Source organism: Natator depressus, chromosome 2 (assembly GCF_965152275.1).
Source record: "Natator depressus isolate rNatDep1 chromosome 2, rNatDep2.hap1, whole genome shotgun sequence".
Classification (NCBI taxonomy): Eukaryota; Metazoa; Chordata; order Testudines; family Cheloniidae; genus Natator; species Natator depressus.
Window position 1 is genome coordinate 235,573,636 of NC_134235.1, and position 19,345 is coordinate 235,592,980.

General features: G+C 40.3%; 1 protein-coding gene across 4 annotated transcripts in view; it reads right to left on the bottom strand.

Annotated features, from left to right (window-relative positions):
• Window positions 1–19,345, bottom strand: part of NRP1 (neuropilin 1) — a 129,856-nt gene that overhangs the window by 75,236 nt on the left and 35,275 nt on the right. For all 4 annotated transcript variants that reach the window (XM_074946194.1, XM_074946196.1, XM_074946197.1 and 1 more), the window contains exon 3: window positions 510–691. In XM_074946194.1, the coding sequence (XP_074802295.1) occupies window positions 510–691 (182 nt within the window). The remainder of the gene's footprint in view (window positions 1–509; window positions 692–19,345) is intronic.

Below are 19,345 nucleotides of genomic sequence, written 5' to 3' on the forward strand. Positions count from 1 at the left end.
ATGCTGAAAGTGACACTATTCTGATCCTTCCATCATCTGCTGGCCATGTGTAGCTAGGTCCATTCTGAGCCCATGGATATCTTTTGGGAATGCAGAGCAAAGCACTAACCAAATAAGCAAGGGACTGCAAAGGTTACAGTGTGATAAGGTGGAAACGTTATACATCATAGGATGACAGTCAACACAAAGAAAGAAAATCAACAACTAAAAAAAAATCTAAATAAACAACTTTGTAGAAAACATGCCGCTGAAGGCTATCAGATTGGATTCAGAGGTGTAGATCCACAACTGGAGCTCATGCACTGGAGAAATGACAATTTACACCAGCTGACAACCTGCTCTAAGTGTGTGGATGACACTAGCAATAAAACTTTAATCTACAACCAAATTCTTGTTTTTTCAAAAGACATAGCCTTCCTTTTGTCCTCAAGAACTATGATCAATGTTTCCATGAAAACAAAACAAACACCATGGTCTATGAGCTACATAATAATGAATAGTTTACTCACCTCTTTTGAAAACTTCATAGCGGATGGAAAATCCTGCTCCATGAGTTTCATAATCAGAGACAAATTTAATGAAGAGAAATGGTCCTGAAGACACCAGAGGAGCGGGAGCAATTTTTCCACAGTACTTTCCCCATACGCGGCCATTTGCATTATCTCCATCAATCACTTCAACGTAATCATACCTGATAGATAAATGGAAGAAAGAAACTTTTAACTTCCAGGAAAGAAAGAGATTTAATTAATTTAGAAACCATCGCTATACAACATAGATAATCAAGAAAAATGCTAGCCTGCTTGGAAACTGCATTATGCTGAGAGATGTAAGCAAAATGAAATAATTAAAATGGACTACATCATGTCTGTAGACATCATCTGGCAACATGGAACTATTAGGAAGAATGGCGTCCATTATGCTTGCAGACAATGTCAGCTTAAGTAACCAATTAACAAAAAAAAAAAAAAAAAAGGAAATCTCATGAGCACAATTCTGTATTATTAAATTGTGTTCCTTTGTCTATGGTGGTGTTATCAATACATAATGCATAGCATTCTTTTCAAACTGTGAAGTTCTGTTATGAATTCAAAATGTCTCTTTGGCTGGTGCTCTCTATGAACAATACTTTGATTTCTGTACACTACCCTCTAAATATATGGCCACAGAATAATAAATGAATCCCTAAACATTTGATTTAGCTGAAAACTCCACTATGTTCCAGACCACTGGCAGAAAATCTGTCATTTTCCATCTCAGTTGGACAGAAACTGAGCAAATCTTACAATCCACACTTTAATTATAACACTTGATTTCCTTCAGACAAAAGTGTTTTTTTTAACATATCCTTGTTTAGATATTTGAATTGAGTTGGTTTAAATGAATGTATTGTTATAACATTCATATTCATATAGTATATGATCACTGAACTCTTTGGACTAGGTCCTCATCCTCTGTATATCTGCTTGATTCCTGCATACATTATCAGTGTACAATAATGATTAATAGCAAATGTTTGTCTGGGGACAATAGTGGTGCTACAAAGTTTCTCAGTCCTCTAAACTAGACTTGTCATCTTCAAGGACCTGATTCTGCAAGGCTGACTTCAGTGAAGTTAAAGGGGCTCAGCAACAGGCAAGCCTGAGCCTTATAAAGAGAAGAATAATCAAGAACAGCCTTGAGCTGCAGGACTTGGCCCAGATCCAAGGATTTCAAAGGCTCATTGGTGGATGATTCTGGAGATTTGTGTCAGCCCCTGGTAGAGACAGAGAACAGCTGCCACTTACAGAACCAGATTCAACCTTTCCTAAAATGTGGTGGTGTTCTGTATGCACATTTTGTTTTGGGCCCATTTCTAATAATAAAGAGGCTGAGACATTGGAAAGCTTTTGTGTGCGTAAGGTGGTGTATTTTTTTGTCTCATCCATATTGCCTTTTTATTTATCGAGTTGCTGCTAGCCAGACAATTTCATATCTTACAACAATTGACATTAAAATGATGCAGTTAATTTGCTTTAGCCTTTTATTCTTCTATTATGTGCATTGAAATGTCCTGAGACATATTAATATACCAGAAATGGCTAAAAAATAGCAGTAATATAAACTTTATCTGATAATTTTAGAGTCAAAGAAAAAAATGTCTTCATGATGACCAAAGTCACTTTTAATAACCCTGATCCAAACTGCCTTGGGCACATGACTTATGTTTACATGAAGTCCCATGAGATAACTGCAAAGATGATATCACTAGTTAAAGTGGCCAGCTTAAGGCTCTTTAAATTAAAAATGATATTCCCACATCAGTTAAAATTGTATGCCAGCTTTGGTATATATCCAGTAAAAAATAAAGCTGACACTGATGGAACTGTAAGCATTAACCTATGTGAAATATTGTGATAACTGCATTTCTTTTAGTCTCTAAGGTGCCACAAGTACTCCTTTTCTTTTTGCATTTCTTTAGGTGCACCTGAAGTTTCTAGTAGCAGTTGCTCAGCCAGTAAGTTTCACTGTCCCATTTCAAAGTAATGGAAATACAAAGAGGAAATGTTTCCTTTTGAGATACTTTTACAGATGTTTCATGTGTAAAAGGTGACTCGTAAAGATTTTGTTTTTTTTTTCAATTGAGCCTGTGCACTTTTTAAAAAATCTCTTTATGAGTTAGTAAAAGGTCTGAGGGTTGTGGGGGTTTTAAAAGAAGGGTTTTTTCTTTTTGTTTTATGCCTTTAGAAATATTTCATTAATTTCAAATTTAATCTTCCTAGAAAACTTATGGGATGTGTCAGAGGATTCATATGATCAGTTTTTACATCTAATGGAACAGTTCAGGGTGTTGAATCTTTAACAAAGACATCCTTTCTCCAAAATGTTCAATGAACATCAAAGTTACAGGGTTAACGAGAAAGAAAAAGAGAGAGAGCATTTTAAACAGGCTGATCACAAGGCTTTTCTCTGTCATCATTTCATTAGTTTGTCATAGAACCTTCCAGCTTAGACTACAGTATTAGACTTCAGTTAGACTACAGCTTAGACTTCAGTATATCTGAATTTCCTAAGTAAAATCAAGAACCCCACCCATGGATATTTATTTAAATTATATAAAGCATTTCTTGCCTTTTTTGTAAATCATGAAGAAGCAAACAAAGGGCACAAACAGTATATTTTTCCATTGCAGGTATATATAAATTATTTTTCAGAGTTTTACTAAGGCTCTTGTATGCAGCCAGAGATAACACTACACACTATGTACCAGTTCCCCCCCTGACATGCACTGCAAAAGATACTCAGATGAAATCTTCTCTCTTTCTCTTTGTGTCTTCCTCTATGCAATAGCTTATCTGCAGTCTTCTACTTTAGCTCAGAATGAGAGAAAGTGAATGGTAATTTACAATGTTCATTCTCTGTGGTCTGGCTGATCTTCATCTGTATGTGACACAATTTTGATACTAATTGGCTGGATTCTAGTGGATTTTGCAATTTATGTGCAAGCTGCATTGGGTGATCCAGACCTGCTGAAGACCAGTGGGTTTTTAGGTGGCAGATTTCTCTCTTGTACTTTAGGAAAGTAATAATGGCCATTAGAGACACCTAGCTGTGAGTGGCAGATGGGAAGTTAGAGATGGAAAGTTAGAGATCAGACCTACACAATAAGTATATTGACTTCCGCTTGGCAAATACAAGTCTTATTCTAACAAATGGATTTAGATTTTTCCACAGTGGAAGCTACATTTTACAGATGAGCTGCTGTACATTTGGGTATGGTATTTTGCTTATGGAGATCAAATTACTCTGGATTACAGTGGTTTATATTTGGAAACTGAAGTGATTCTGTCATTTTAGCACTTTTTCAAAATACCACCAAACAGAGAGCAAAGTGTATCACAAACAACAGTCCTTGTAAATAGGAGAATGCACAGTCACAACTTGAAAACGTTGTTGCTGCCAAAGAAGCTAAGAAAGCAGCTTGCGTCTCCCTCTGGAGTTGGTAACAGTTCCACTCCATAAGTTTGTCAGTAGAAAATGGTGTGCCAGGGATGCAGCTGGCATGTTGGCATCCCTCTTAGGAGACTGAATGTGTCACCTCAGCAGTGCACCCAGACGGTCTTGGCTTAGCGCCCAGAATACTGAGTTTGCAAATTTGGATCTCCCAGTCGGGAATTCATTGCTGCCAGTGGTGTGGCAAATATTTCTTGTAATGTTATAGTCCTGCAGCGTTAACAGCACAGACATGTCAGTATAAATATGGAGCTAAATGCTACCTGAAGCTTTAAGTGAAAAAGCAGGGTGTTAATGCATGAGTGCAAGTAGGAAAGCTCTGCCCTACATGGGTAGCACTTGGATATTGGCTTGGAGGTGCTCAAGGTCCAGTAAATATACCCGTAACATCCTATTTTTGACTCTCCAAGTTTGTCTGGGCTCTCCCATTTCCACCGTAGTTAAAGATTTCACACTGCAGTCAGCAAAGCTCTTTGTGGCTTAGAAGGGCTGGATGGGTTCTCTGTTGCTCAGTAGCAATGCACAGACCTCTCATTCGCCTTCCCCTCCAAGTCAGTGGCTGAACATGCTGCTATTAGACAGTCCTAATTTTATGGTTCAGTAAAAAAAGTCTGGGAAAAATTCCCATCAGAATGATGAGAGAATATAGAATTCCTCCAAGAATTCATACAGGAGTTTCCTCATTCTCTTTTTGGAAAGTGTGAGTTACGGCTTCAGGAAAAAAGCCAGACAGCACCTATAAAAAAGAGCAGTGGGCAATGAGAAATGTAATCAACTACAAAACACGGCTTCTGGAGAATTCTTCATTCTCAGCTTCAGACAGGAGATTACAGTGCTCTGCTTATCTCTGTTTTTCCTCTTCTGAATATGTCATTGGCCCCTGAAATGCACCCTAGCATGTCTTGCTATTGAAGGTAAAGGCAGACTGCTATAAAGCATTGCCTGCTGCTGAAGTCAGCTACCGTACCAAGCTACTCACAGCTTCAGAAGATTTTCCTGTTATTAAGGCAGCAGGATCTCTTTACTTTTACTTTAAAATCTTCTTCCCACAGACTCATGCACACAAATACAAAGGCTTCTGAACCCAAGAATTCTGCCACTTGACCCTTTGAACCAAGTGTTGAGTGACCAGACACGGGTAATTTAGATTAGCACATCTCATAGATATATATATTCTGAGACCCATTGTGCTTTGTTCCTATTGGCTGATCACTAATGTTTTGGTCAGCAAGGGCTCAAATATCTCTGCAAACCAAGAGTACCATCTGTAGAGTTACATGGGAAAAAAGTGAAGAATTGGCACAATTAAATGTTGGTCGGATTTCAGTCTCCAAATCAGAATTGTTTACATGTGTGAGAGAGCAAGGGCGACTGTTCGTATTCACCGTAATGTATATATATTTTATAAGTTATTCTCTGATTGTTTGAAAGATAACAAAGCAAGCAGAATTTACACTTAACTGATTCATGTTACAGAAGAGCTGGGAAGGTGGTTATGGGTGTTCCCCATAAAGAGAAGTGCTGAGCATTCTGGGAGGTTTGTTAGCACTTGCAACTCTTACCCTCACGTCTTCCCACTATTTGATGGATAATTAGTGGGTCAAACTACCTGTATAACTGAGAATTATTTTCCCCTGAGGAGTGAGAGGTTTGCCAGCATCAGTAGATTTTTGTTTGTTACCCACACAGCTCTGCTTTAGATAAACAGAAGGACAAAGCAAGAGGAAAACTAATAGAAGAGTTGCAAATTCCATTACATCATAAGTATTGCACCATGACTAACTGATAGTCAACAGTATGAAACTGACTGTTGTAAATTTACTTGTGGAACCTGTGACACAGGATAATTGGAATCCCAGAGCTCAGAGCCTAAGAACTACAAGAACTCAAGGATACTAGCCCAAATCCCAGTTTATTAGCAACAATAGAAAAAACAAATACCATTAAAAAAAATCAAGCACAACCCAAACTAGGATCACTTTCTGGCTCCTGCAGTCAGTGTCCGCCAGTCTTTCCTTCATCAGAGCCTTCTGTCTAGATTGACTGGTCTCTCGTAACTTTCATTTTGTATCTTGGAGGGTTTACCCAGCCCACCCTGCTCTCTACCTGTCATAGTGCTGCTAGACAACTCTACAGCTACTCTCATCATCAATCCCAAGCATCCAAAAATCATGAGTCTGGCTTCCCAAAATAATGGGGCCTTAAAAGCTCAGAATCCAGGTGAGGGAGAATTCCCCTGGTGCAGAAACTGTGGAGACAGCCACAAGGCTGCCTCTCAAGGACCCCCTCTCAAATCCCGGCATAGGGTGTGTGCCAAGGTTGGAGCTCAGGGGCAGAAAAGACATGCTGGGGCTACAGCACACAGTGTTATGGAGATTCCAGGCAGCACTGAGGTCCAAAGGGCAGCCTGGGGTGGCTACCATAACTGAGACAGCCCACCAAAGGCTAAGTTACATTGTGGGGAGAAGGGGCTCTCCAGGGCCTGAACAGCTCAGGTTGAGTTTTCGGCTACTTTCCCATCTTCTGCCTGGGCTACAAGTTCTGTGCTGTGCCTCAGAGAGGTGCAGCCCATAATCTCACAGCTAATTTACAATTGTCAATGTGATCAATATTTAAATAAATCACATTATGTATTTTTGCAATTTACTTCTATATCCATCACTTTGACAGCCTCTCATTGCTCATAGACTTCTGTGATTCTCGTATAGCCATGATTTTTTATAGTGTTTGTTCACTCAGGGCCAAATCCTGCTCACCTTCCTCATACAAAACTCCATTTGATTTAGGCAGAAATAAGGACATCAGCATTCGGTCATTGTTCACTAATGCACAAAAAGTCATTAATTCACAATGGGTCTCCAATACTCATGTTCCACTGTACTATAAAACAATTTGCTGTAGCAAAAGAAAGACAAGAAAGAGTGAAGAAATTGAAGAGGTTGAATTCAGTGGGCCAAATCCTGTGTTAATTTACATCCCTGCAACCCCATTGAAAACAACTGGCAGATCCTCAGTTGGAGTAAATCAGTGTAACTCCATTGATGTCGATGTATCTAATCCAGTTCATACTGAGAAGCTGGCTTAATGGGGTTGCATGAGTGCAAGTGAGGACACAATCTGATTCCTTATATTTACTTAATATGATTCTACTTTAGATCAAATTACAATTGGAAAATTTTGAAACAGAAATGAGTATCTCATGAACCATTCCTTTTACTGTAGGCGTGAGTCCAACAATGTCTTCTGTAATAGGTAAGAAAGTATGAGGCCACGGGCTAAAACATTGCTCATTTACAATGGTGTTGCCATTGGGCTGCACCACTGTGTGTCTACACTGCATCTGGGAGTGACCCTCCCAACCTGGGTCTATAGACTTGTGTTGTCAGGTCACAAAAAATAGCTGTGAAGACGCTGTAGCTGGGGCCAGAGTTTGGGTTCTCAAGGCACCCTGCCTCCAGCCCAAGCTGCGACCGCTACAAAGCCATTTTTAGCATGCTAGAGCACAAGCCCCACCAGCAAAAGTCTGTGGACCTGGTCCTCGAGGCTTGCTCCCAGATGCAGTGTAGAAATACACTAAGATAGTCAGAAATCCTGTCTGCAAAAGGCATTTTACCCAACAAAAGGGCTTGATGTTGAAGTCAGTGGTAAAACTCCCATTGATTTCTGTGGTTGTAGGATCAAGCTTGGAAACTATAATGTAATAATCCCAAAACATAAAAATGGAAAACTCTGCTGGGAAGAAACATTTCACTCTAAGCCTATTTAGTAAAGAACTTCAGGTCATAACTTTCTGGCATAGAAAGCCATTAAGTTAGAAAGATTCACAAACTCAAGAGTTCCACTTTAAGGCGGATGGCGGGGTGGTGGAACACTTAGCAGTTTAAAGATTTCAGAGAAGATAGAGCTTTCCAGTGTCAAACTGGTGAAGTTCAGTATTTATAGGAAATTCACATGTCTTTAATTACTCTAAACTCAGTTCCCAAGTAAAATGTGCCATCTGGAAGATATTAGAGTTATTTACAACATGTTCACCTCCCTATTTCACTGCAAAATCTTTCTTCTTGCCAACTTTCCACTGTTGTCCGCAAAATAAAATGCAGTCTAACTTTTATTGCTTGTCTCAAAGCTAGTTGCTACATCTCAGAAGACAAAAATTGATGATACCGATGAAATTTTCTACAATTGTCTTTGTGATTAGATTAAGTTGAGAGGTGATGAAAGGGAGGGAGGTAAATGGTGTGGGTGGGAGAGATCTCGTATACGGCTCCTGTATGCAAAATATTTATTACCAAAACTCACAAAACAATTCAGACAGTAAAGAAAAACTCAAGTTTTGGTTTTATGACCTCCCAGGAGATATCTATCAATCAGAATACTTTTCATTATTAAAGCACCTCCATCCAAGTATTTCAAACTATTAATGTGACTCAAGGTTCACAATTCTGCTGTGAGGTAGATTAGTACTCTCATTTTCCAGGTGTAGAGACTGAGGTAGAAACAGACCTCATAGAAATTCCTTGCACAGCCAAGAACAGAACTCAGATCCTTAGACTCCCTGCGCTTTAACGACTACAGCTTCCTTCCTGAGGCCTGATCCAACTCCCATTGATGTCAGAGGAAAGACTCCAACCAGCTTCAGTGGGAGTTGGATTAAAAACCAGACACTGACTTCCAACAAATGTGACAGAAACGTGGAGACTTTTTGAGTTATAGAATAACTGTGAGTTGGGCTATATTAGGTCATGCACTAGGACAATTGCTAAAAATCAGTTAATTAGTGCAATTTTCTGGAATGAAGCTAAGGCAGGCATATATATATAAAACCACTAAATCCATTAAGCATTTCTTTTGATGTGCTGGACTGAATTAATCATTTGCAGTTGGATTAGTGCTGTTAGCATGTAGTGCAGAATTCACTAAAAAGTCCTCTTAATTGGTAAATTATGGAACAATCAGTGTTGTCTCCTTGAATATCTAAAGAGTATGGAGTCAGGTTTATACTGAAATGAGATCAGAATCTTATGGTCCTTTTTTCTTTCCATAAAAAGGAGCACTTTTATATGATGGCAACCTCATATCACTCCATTTAGGAATTTTGAACTCCTGATGAATTTGTAATTTTCCTTTTGGAATCTGTGTAGTTATTAAGCATAACCTTAGGAACTCAGCTCATAAAAGTATTGGGTAGATGTTAGTTTTTCACAGAAACTGTGAAAGTTCAGAACATAAAATAAGTTCCAACCTTCTGAAATTCTCAAATCTTTATCCCTTGTGGGCAGTCAACAACTTCTCTGAGCAACATCCACATTTAGTGAAACCAAAAGGGGCTAAAGGAGAAGGGAAATTGTGGCCATACAGATCAGCTCTAGAGTATAGGTTATCACAATTTTCTTCCATGGCAACCAAGTACTGAAGTTCGTTAAATGTAGTAAAATGATGGATATTTATACATTTATTTTCATTGAGAAGCTATGTTAAGAGAACGTTAAGTATGCATAGTTAAGCACTCAAAATCCATGCTTGTTCGGTGTTGTTCACTTTGGTCCCCTTCTGCATCAGACTTCTCTCTTGGTAAATTCCTGCCCATGTGTGGAATCTGTTGTGGGATCAGTTACACTATGCATGTCTGATTCACTGTGTACTTTTGATATAAATGACTTTCATGGATGCTCTTTCTTTGCCATTCATAGAGTAGCAGAGTACTTGAGGATGCTACATGTGTACGTAAGTGCAGATTTTTGATAGTATTTTATTGTGTTATTCGAAAAGCATCATGTGATCATGTAACCAAAGTCTTTATTGTAATGCACTCTCACAAGGAAGCCAAGTTAATGTAGTACATGCAACCTTTACTTCTGACATTTCTTTACTTCCTGGAAATGTATGAGAGTTCTTTGCATGCAATTTCCTTAACTATTTAAAAAATAAAAAGATAGAACATTTAAAATATTATAAAAAAGGAGCTTCACTCTTTAGGACTTTGAAGATTTACTGGCTTGAAAAATGTTATAGTATGTGAATATTGCATTATATAGAATTATTTAGCTAGATACCACAGAAACACCCATTGTCATGCAGCTGAGAAGATCTGCAGCAGCCTCTCTCCTGTTAAGCAGCTAAGGAGAGCTGCTGTGCAACTCCTGTGAATCTTAGGAGCTGCACAACAGCTCTCCTTAACTGCTTCACATCATACAAATTTTGTAGAGGGAGAGTCTCTGAGCATCTTACATAATCTCTAGCTGGTTTGCACCATACCAGGCATACAGGGCTGAATGAAGGGGTTGGAGGAATGCTTGCCTCAGTCCTTGTGCACCTTCAGCATATTTTCCCCTATATCATTAGGTTACCAATGTACAGAGGCTTTCTGATACATGCACTTTACCAGCTTAACAACAACAAAACCACACCAGGCAGAATATATTTATGTAATAGGCATACCAGGCAACTTTCATGAAGCCACAGCTCAGTCAAATCAAAACCATATTTCACTAGAGCAGCCTAAGGCACCTTTACTTCTTGAGGGTTATTTCCAGGCCAAATTTCAACACTCTACCCCCAGCATGCTTAGCTGCAGAGCTGACTGAAAAAAAGTCACAAGTTTATTTTTTTGAAAATGGGAAAGTATAGATGTTTATTCGCTCTCCTTATACTTAAAAACAATTTAATCATTTTTGCTAAGACTTTTCAAAGAAATTCACCCTTAGGCAGAGACTAAGGCAGGAAAATAATCAGCCTGAAAAATGAACATTTTAAAGTAACTAAAATCAGGGGCTTAGAATGGAAACTGTGATGCAAGCTTAACTATAGCTATTGTTACCACTTCTGCTATAGTACTGCTTTGTGTAATTTCAGCAGAGATTATAGTAATGAAATTTCTATGTGTAAAAAGCAGTGTTTCTTTATAGCTGTATTTGGTTTTTCCGTACATCTGCGCAACTAGCCAAACAAATATGCTGCTATAGAATACAAACTCTGTAAGTTTCAGTCCCTACATGACATATACATGCGGAAATACAGTAATGTCCTCAAAGTAATTTTCTTATAAAATAAACCAAGCCCTAACGTTTATGGCAAGGAGATCACTATTTGCTCTAAGCCCTGTTTAATGCAGAATTACAATACATTGTTTTTGTAGTGGTGCTCGGAGTAAAGTTGTACCACGTCAAAGCACCAGTATATAAAAGTTTATCCTGTTAAGCAACTTTAGTACCATTTTATTGTGTGTGTCATTTAGCTGAAAAGTACATATCACTCCAGTAAATGTTTGTATATTATGATAAAATATCCCATAGATGTTTAAAGCTGCTAAGCCTGAAGTTAGTTATTTGTATCATGTATCCCAGAGAATGTCACAGTTTTATGGGTTTTGTGACCTTATGATTTATATGGGCCTTGAGAAATAACTATGTGTTTAGAACTGAGGAAAACAGTGACCAATAAACATTCCCAGTAGCCTAAAAGCAGGAACAGCTTGTTAGCTGAGGTCAGCCATATGACCCGGAGCACAGTGACAGTGCATTGTTAGGGCTGGAGCCTGGGGCAATTCAACCTAGCAAAAAAATCCATCCCCAAGGATCCACCTCTCATAAAAAAGTCTTTTTTAAAAAAAACATAAAGAGAGGCCTGTGATAATGGGTAATAGAAAAGAAAATGAACGTAACAGGCCCCTGTGTAAATCCCTAGACTTCAGTGGAGATACACAAGAAATGGATTTGGCCTAAACGATTTTAAAACAAATTGAAAAATAAATTCCTGCCAGACTTCATAAGTGTAAACTAAAGCATATAATAAAAGGTCCTCCTGCTACTAAGTGCTCACTTGTGAAAACAAGCACAGATGTACACACACAAGGAGATGTGTGAACCAACTCCCACTGATTTCAATGAGATTTGGATCAGGGCCTGACTGCGTAAGTATGTGCCAGATCAAATCCCTTGGTGGGTAATGCCCATTTAAGGGATGTATTCTTCAGATGGCATGTTGCAGGGGAAGAAGAGCTTATTCCTGCATGGAACTAGTTGTGGGTTATTCCCTTAAGCTGTTGGAGCCCTGTGCTTCTGAACACCCTCCAACATAACCTTAGCCCCAGAGGTGAAAGTAAGCCGGTACACCCCGGTACAGCGTACCGGCAAGAGCCCATGCGCCATACCGTGGTGGATCGGCTTTCCCAGGCGGCAATTTAAAGGGCCTAGGGCTCCCAGCATCTCCGGCAGCAGGGCTCCAGGGATGATTTAAAGGGCCCAGGGCTCCGGCCACTGTTACTGCCCCGGGCCCTTTAAATAGCCGCCAGAGCCCTGCCGCCGCTACTCCAGGGCTCCGGCAGGCTTTGGGGACCATTTAAAGGACCTGGGGCCGTAGTGGCAACCGGAGCCCTGGACCCTTTAAATTGCCATCTGAGCCCTGCTGCTGGAGCCCCGGGGGTCACGGCGGCAATTTAAAGGGTCCAGGGCTCCACTGCAGTAGCAGCAGCCGAGAGCCTCTGGCCCTTTAAATCGCCGCTGGAGCCCCAGGCTGCCACTGCTACCCCGGGGTTCCGCAGCGGGGCTCGGGTGGCGACTTAAAGGGCCCGGGGCTCCCACTGCTGCTACCCTCTGAAGCCCTTTAAATCACCACCCAAGCCCTGCTGGAGCCCTGGGGTAGCAGCGGGCCTCTGGCAGTGATTTAAAGGGCCAGGGGCTCCCGGCTGCCACTACTGCAGCGGAACCTCGGGCCCTTTAAAGCTACCCCAGGGCTCCAGCAGCTGGGCTTGGGTGGTGATTTAAAGGGCTTTGGAGGGTAGCAGCAGTGGGAGCCCTGGGCCCTTTAAATCCATGCATCTCCTTGTGTGTGTGCCAGAGCCCGGGGCCCCGGGGTAGGATTGGCAGCCGGGAGCCCCCAGGGCTCCAATGATTATTTAAAGGGCCTGGGGCTCTGCTGCGGTAGTGGCAGATGGAGCCCTGGGCCCTTTAAATCCTGATTTAAAGGGCCCGGGGTTGTAAAGGCCCCGCCTCTTCTAGTAAAGGCCACTCCTCTTTCAGTTGAGGCCCTGCCTCCTCCTCAGGACTCCGGAGTACCGGTAAGTCCTTTAAGTTACTTTCACCCCTGCTTTGCTCTCTCTAGTTCCCTGACAATGTGACTCTAGCTGGAGCTACACTGTCCTGGAATCCCCCCGATCTTGTAATTGCTGAAGCAGAGAATCCATAGTCAGCATTAATTTATTCACAAATAAGTGGCAGGTTTTTTGGGGGAAAGTAACTGTTCCCCGCAGCCACATCCTCTTCCATCCTTGTCCTGGCAGCCTGCACACATGTGGATCTAGAACTGTACAGTTCTCAGGGAGAGGCTTTTGTGGAGTCTAAGTAAGCAAGGAATGATGCTGTTGAGATGGCACTGTCCCCTTCTTCATCTAATAGGCCAGGATCGGCTGCATGCCAATGTCTGTCTATTCAGGGAAGTGGACAGTGGGACAGGGCCCTGTATTAGTACATTACTCAAATATAAAAGGGATTTATATTATCTCAATTAATTACAAACAGTGGTATGTTACAAATGCATGTCTCTTGTTACATATGGGAGATGGATGCCATATCTTCATTAGGTAACTATAATAAAAGGGCTCTTGAGAAGCAATAAACCATTACATAAATGATCACCTCACCTACATTTGGCTGGACCACTGCAATTAAATGGATACAAATAGATATGATTGATTCTGTTTCAAATATAGCTATAATCAAAAACCTGAAGTTTTTCCTTTGTCTATATACTGGCTATTAATTATTAATATTTCTATTGTGCTAGTTCTATTGTCCCAAACAAAGATTAGGACCCCCTCATACTAAGCACTGCATCCCTTTTCCTCTGCACTCACAGTAAATAACATACTAACTCAAGCAGACACAAATGACATTTAATGGCAAACATGCCATTAAATACAATGGGCCAAATTGTCCATGATCAGGTGAAAGTTCACAAGGGGGAAGGAGTGAGGTACCTCCCCTACTCCCGCTATACTTTGCACAGAGAGGACTGTAGTCTACCCATTCTGGAGAAGGCAGGAACTACTCCTCCTTTCATGCACCTCTATGAGTGTAAATTGACCTCAAAACAATGTGAGGCAGGGTGGGGAGGAGGTGGGGCAATGCCCTTCACGTCTCTTATGCTGGCCAATGGACTTGTACAGCTACAAAAAGGGAATCTTTCAGCATAGTGTAGCCTGCACAGTCCCCCTGTGGCCTAATCCTTCCTGAGGTCCTTCTTGGTGTGGTGGGGTGCAGATCAGTACCACCACAGTGCAGGTCAGATTTTGATTTACAATTCTAAAATGATCATCACTCAGCGAGTGGTTGAAGTTAAAGGTAGTTATTTAGTTGTGTGTAAATCAAAGGGCTTGTGAAGAACAACCCTCCAACCACTTTTTCTAGTGCCAGTCATTATGAAAATGTTTTCTCAGGAAATTAAATATTCGACTAAGTTTCTGAATATTATAGCCACAGTATACAATGAGCAGGTATTGGCCCATTGTACACTGTGTCTAGAATATCCCAAACTGATGGCTACAGTAACCAAGCTCAAAATCTTAGTTTCAAATGACGTGTGTTGATTTCTTGCTCAGCATAAACCATTCGATAACCAGGAGGGGGACCTAAGCATTGTTTTATTCAGTTCAGAAAACAACAAACTTACTTTTCAGATACTGAAACTTTTTTTCCCTTTCATGTGTAACTCCTTTCTATCTGAAGAACTCATCTATTTCATGCCGTGTAGCCTAGGCATTACTCTGTATTTCCCTTTAACGTTTTACAATGTAACATAACCTCAATTTGTGACATTGTAAAAAGTTCCAAGATACAAGATCCTGTTTTTTATTACAGATCTGAAATGGTAATAGCCCACCTCCCCAGGCACATGCAGAAAACTCCTTTAACAAATTAAATGTACACCATCTTCATTAGCTTCAACCCTAATTTAGTCTCCTGGGTATTATAAAGTCAGGTGGGCCTCTTTCTTTCTTTCTTTCTTTCTTTCTTTCTTTCTTTCTTTCTTTCTTTCTTTCTTTCTTTCTTTCTTTCTTTCTTTCCCCTATTTATGCAATTATGAATGTAGCAACAGAATAAGAAATTGTACAGGCTAATATATCAAATACAACTGAGGCAAAATTCTGTCTGATTCACAGCAACAACACACTGGGGCAAATACATCCTTGGTGTAATTCAGTTTTGGCATATCTGGCATATTACATCCTCTATTTCAGCTTTTCCACATTTATTGCACATATCTTCTTTTAAATCAGATGCTATGAAATATCTTTCCCCTTCTCTTCACGGTTGCCATATGTTTAATTTTGGAACCATAGCAACATCTCAATGAAACTTTAAGAAATATTTAATGCCCTAGCATCACCTCCACTGCAGAGCACAGAACAGATGAAAAGTATAAATTTCACTAGGAAACACTCAAAAATAGCAAAGGAGGAGGAGAGGAACCATGCAGGATTGTCCCCCTTGTAGTAGGAAGAGAGCCTGAGACATAAGCCCTTGTGTCAGAGGCCTGGTATGTGGCCTGAGCTAAACTAATGGTCAAAACTTGCTAATATAAAGCAAGTTAAGCGAGCAAGAGGCTGGTCCTGCTCACAGAATCTAGCAAGAACAGGGCTGATATTGCAGAAACACACATTCCTAAGTAGTGCTAGGCATAAGAATATATACACAAACACATTCCAGAAAGGTGGTACCAGAACACCTTGATACCAGCACATTCCCCAAACAGAACAGGAACAAACTGAACCATCCTAAAGATAAGGTCAGGATGACAGCATGATAGATACAGATGTTTTGATCGAACCTACAGATACAAGGCAATGGGTGGCACCCTGATACGTCCAGGGTGATACGTAACTTGTTGGTATTGGTATATAAAGATGTATCTCAGAGGGAGAGTCTTTGTCCAGCCGAGGAGGTAGTGGAAAGTCCTGCCACTGACTGAGCTGCGTCCATTGTCACGGGCATACATGTGCTAGTGTAACTGTAGACATTGATCCAGGGAACTAGGACCATGCTTTGCTGACAATAAACCAGACCAAGCGCCTTCACACCTTAATGGATGTTGTGGTCATTGGGTGGTTCGCTCGAAATCTGCTGTGCCAGCTATCTGCACAGAGCTGGGACAACAGAAAGGGAGAACACACACGCAGCCAAACATCTGACGACACTCCTTTCCTCCCTGAGCCCATGGAAGACCCTCTAATGCAAGGAACATGGGAGCATGAATTCTTTGTGACATTATGTTGTGGGAAAGTTATGCTATTTCCATCACATTTCCCATTAGCAGTATTGCTGCTCAGAGCAGTGGTGACTTCCTCCTGACAGCTGCTGCTTCTCCCAGAGAGAGTTTGTGTGCAGCCACAGATTGGGAGCCAATGGCCATAGCACTCCTAATGATCCATGCTGCCCAGTGGAAAGGAAGCTGAGGAGAAAACATAGAGAGGCTGTCTTTCTGCACGGATGCCACAAGTTCTGTGGATCTTAAGTCTTGCAAGTGTTAGAGCTCTATGCTGCTTCCACACTAATAAAACAATGCTATTGGGTAGGGAGGGACCCAGAACAGTCAGATACCTATTTAAAATGCAGCTTTGTGTTGTGCCTTATCTTAAACAAAGATTGTAATGGGACAAGGACTGTGTCTGAACAGCACTTAACACAGTGGGGCTCAGACTTGGTTGAGGTCTATAAGTAATACTGTAGTAAATAAACATTAACAACAATAATAATGGGAGCCAGTGCTGACTAGTGGATAGAGCACTAGACTGGGTTTCAGGAAATCTGGGTGCTAGTCCCAACTCTGCCACTAGCCTGCTGGGTGACCTTGAAAAAGTTGGTTCACCTTTCTGTGCCTCAGTCTTCTCACCTGTAAACTGGGGATAATGATACCTCCTTTGTAAAGCAGGTAGAGAACTACTGATGAAAAGCATTATATTAGAGCTAAATAATAATAATAATTAATAATGCAATAGTAGCAAACACTTTGCTAGAATTGAATGCACTAATTGTAAATATTTTAGGTATAACTAACGCTACTGCATCCTTGCTCCGAAGACTTTTTAGTTCTCCCTTAAACCTTCTAACTTTGCACGTAGATAACTAATAAGGAGAACAAAGGAATCTGAAACATTACGCCCTTCTTGTGAGTCTCTCTCTTAAAATGTTCTTTGCAACACCAAGTATTGTGTTACCCCTCCAGTGACATCAAACCTCCTTGTAATAACCACCATTACCACATCTCTCATAATACATAAATGCTTGGAGGTATAGTCTTATTTAGATGTGCAGGGATTTAAACTCCCATTAGTATTTATAAGAGTTCTGTATATAAATCCCCAGGCATTGGAAAGAGGCTACTGTGCATCCCTTAACTCCCAAGGATGGAAATTTAGTTATCATGAAGAGTATTCAGGTTGTTTTGTTTTGTTTCAGGACTGACTCTTTCCGGTGTAAACCCATGGTGGGTGTGAGGGTCATGAGGTCTTACACAAGAGGGTCTGAGTTGCCATATACATGAACAATGAAATGCCTGAGGTACAAATTAGCATAGAGGACTCTACTGTCACTCTCAGCAGTATTAGACCCAGTTCAGCTATGAAGGCTGAGCTTAGGGGTATGCCAACAGAATAAACATACTAGTGTTATCTGTGGGCTTCATGAACCAACCAGGTGTATGCACTCAGAAGACTTCCTCTTTGAAGTCAGACACTTCCTGCACCTGAGGTCAGGGGTGAGAGGAAAAATGGTCATGTCTCTCCAACTTTCTGCATAGGGGACAAGTGGCTATGGCCATTAGTCCAGTAACTAAACTGGAATAGGAACCACAGAGATGAATTGACCTTCCATAATCCCTGAGGAATTTACTACTTAAAGTCTGACTCTAGGCTTTGTGCTTGGGGGGATCAATTTCACCTTTTGATATTTGGTATTTACATAGTATGGGAATGGTGCAGTTTTTTAAAATGAGTTTATTGTAAATACGTCTTGTTGCACATGAGCCTTAACCAAGTTTGTGTACAGTATAGATTACATACACAACATGGAGTTGTCAAAACATTGTGATTTGACTAATGATGCTGCTAATTCTCATACTTGTTTCCCATATTGATCCTGCCCCTCTTCAGTTTATATCACACATTGCACAGTTAATGATTTTCCTCACTAGTCTTTTCATGCATCTGTTACATTAAAATGGCTTTCCTTTTACTTGGCATGTGGGAATCAGGGTCACTGTCATTTACACCCCGGGGCAGCACCAGACGAAGCAGAGGCATCAACAACATCACTGCCTTTCTGCAAATCATTTTGAATTTTGAATTCTTGTCAACAAGTATGGTTGTCTCCCTTTAAACACAGAACATAAAGAGATTAGTTTGCTTTTGTTTGGTACATATTGTGTCTCCCAGTGCCCTTAAACCTTAGAGATGTAAACCACTCTGGCAATATAGTCTGTTTCCTTTTTTTTTCTTTTTCTTTTTCTTTTTTTTTTTTGCACCCCCAACCACCTTTTTGCTTTAAGAGCACAATGTAAGGTAAGCATATAAAAACAGCATTCTAGGAATAGGACCCTGAAAATAGCCAATTGTGATTTTTTTTAAAAAAGCAAAAGCTGTCCACATCAAGGGCCTGATCCTGCGTTCTCTGCACACACACACACTCATAAATTTGTACTTGGCAAGCACTGTACAAACTGTTATGTTTCAGGACTTGTCACATACATGCAGAGGTTTTTGTTTGTTTGTTTTTAGGGTTTTTTTGCATTTCTTTCCATTTTAGAGCATTAGTTTCAAATGGTTGGTGCTTCACAACATTTTAAACAAAATATCCACCAGAAATGCAAACCAGACACATTAATGAAACAGCATCTAAAATGCTGGCACAGTTCAAATTCTCCCCCACTCTTATATTCAGCAAAAACTCTTTGCACTTTCAAAATTTGAGATAATAACAGTATTAGGTACAGATTTGCTAATCTAATACATTAAGAACTAGACTGTACAGCCTTCATGTTGGTAACATCAGTGGGACTATTAATAATCTAGCCCTAATAGTTTAGAACTGATCTGGAGCATTAGTGAAAGGTTTTACTTATCTGTAATATAACATCAAGCATGGACAGTATCTATGGCACAGCAATTAAGGCAGCATAAACAACAAATGAATAACTCTGGTTATAAGGTTATAACTATATTTGATGTTGTGTGTGATAAATTCTTTAGTAGCTGTAGGTGAATTAGAAATGCACAATTCTTAAAGTTGAATCACTTAACATAATTTCAGATAAGCCCTTTTATATTCTATCTGGTCTTATAAACATCACCTAAAACAGGTTT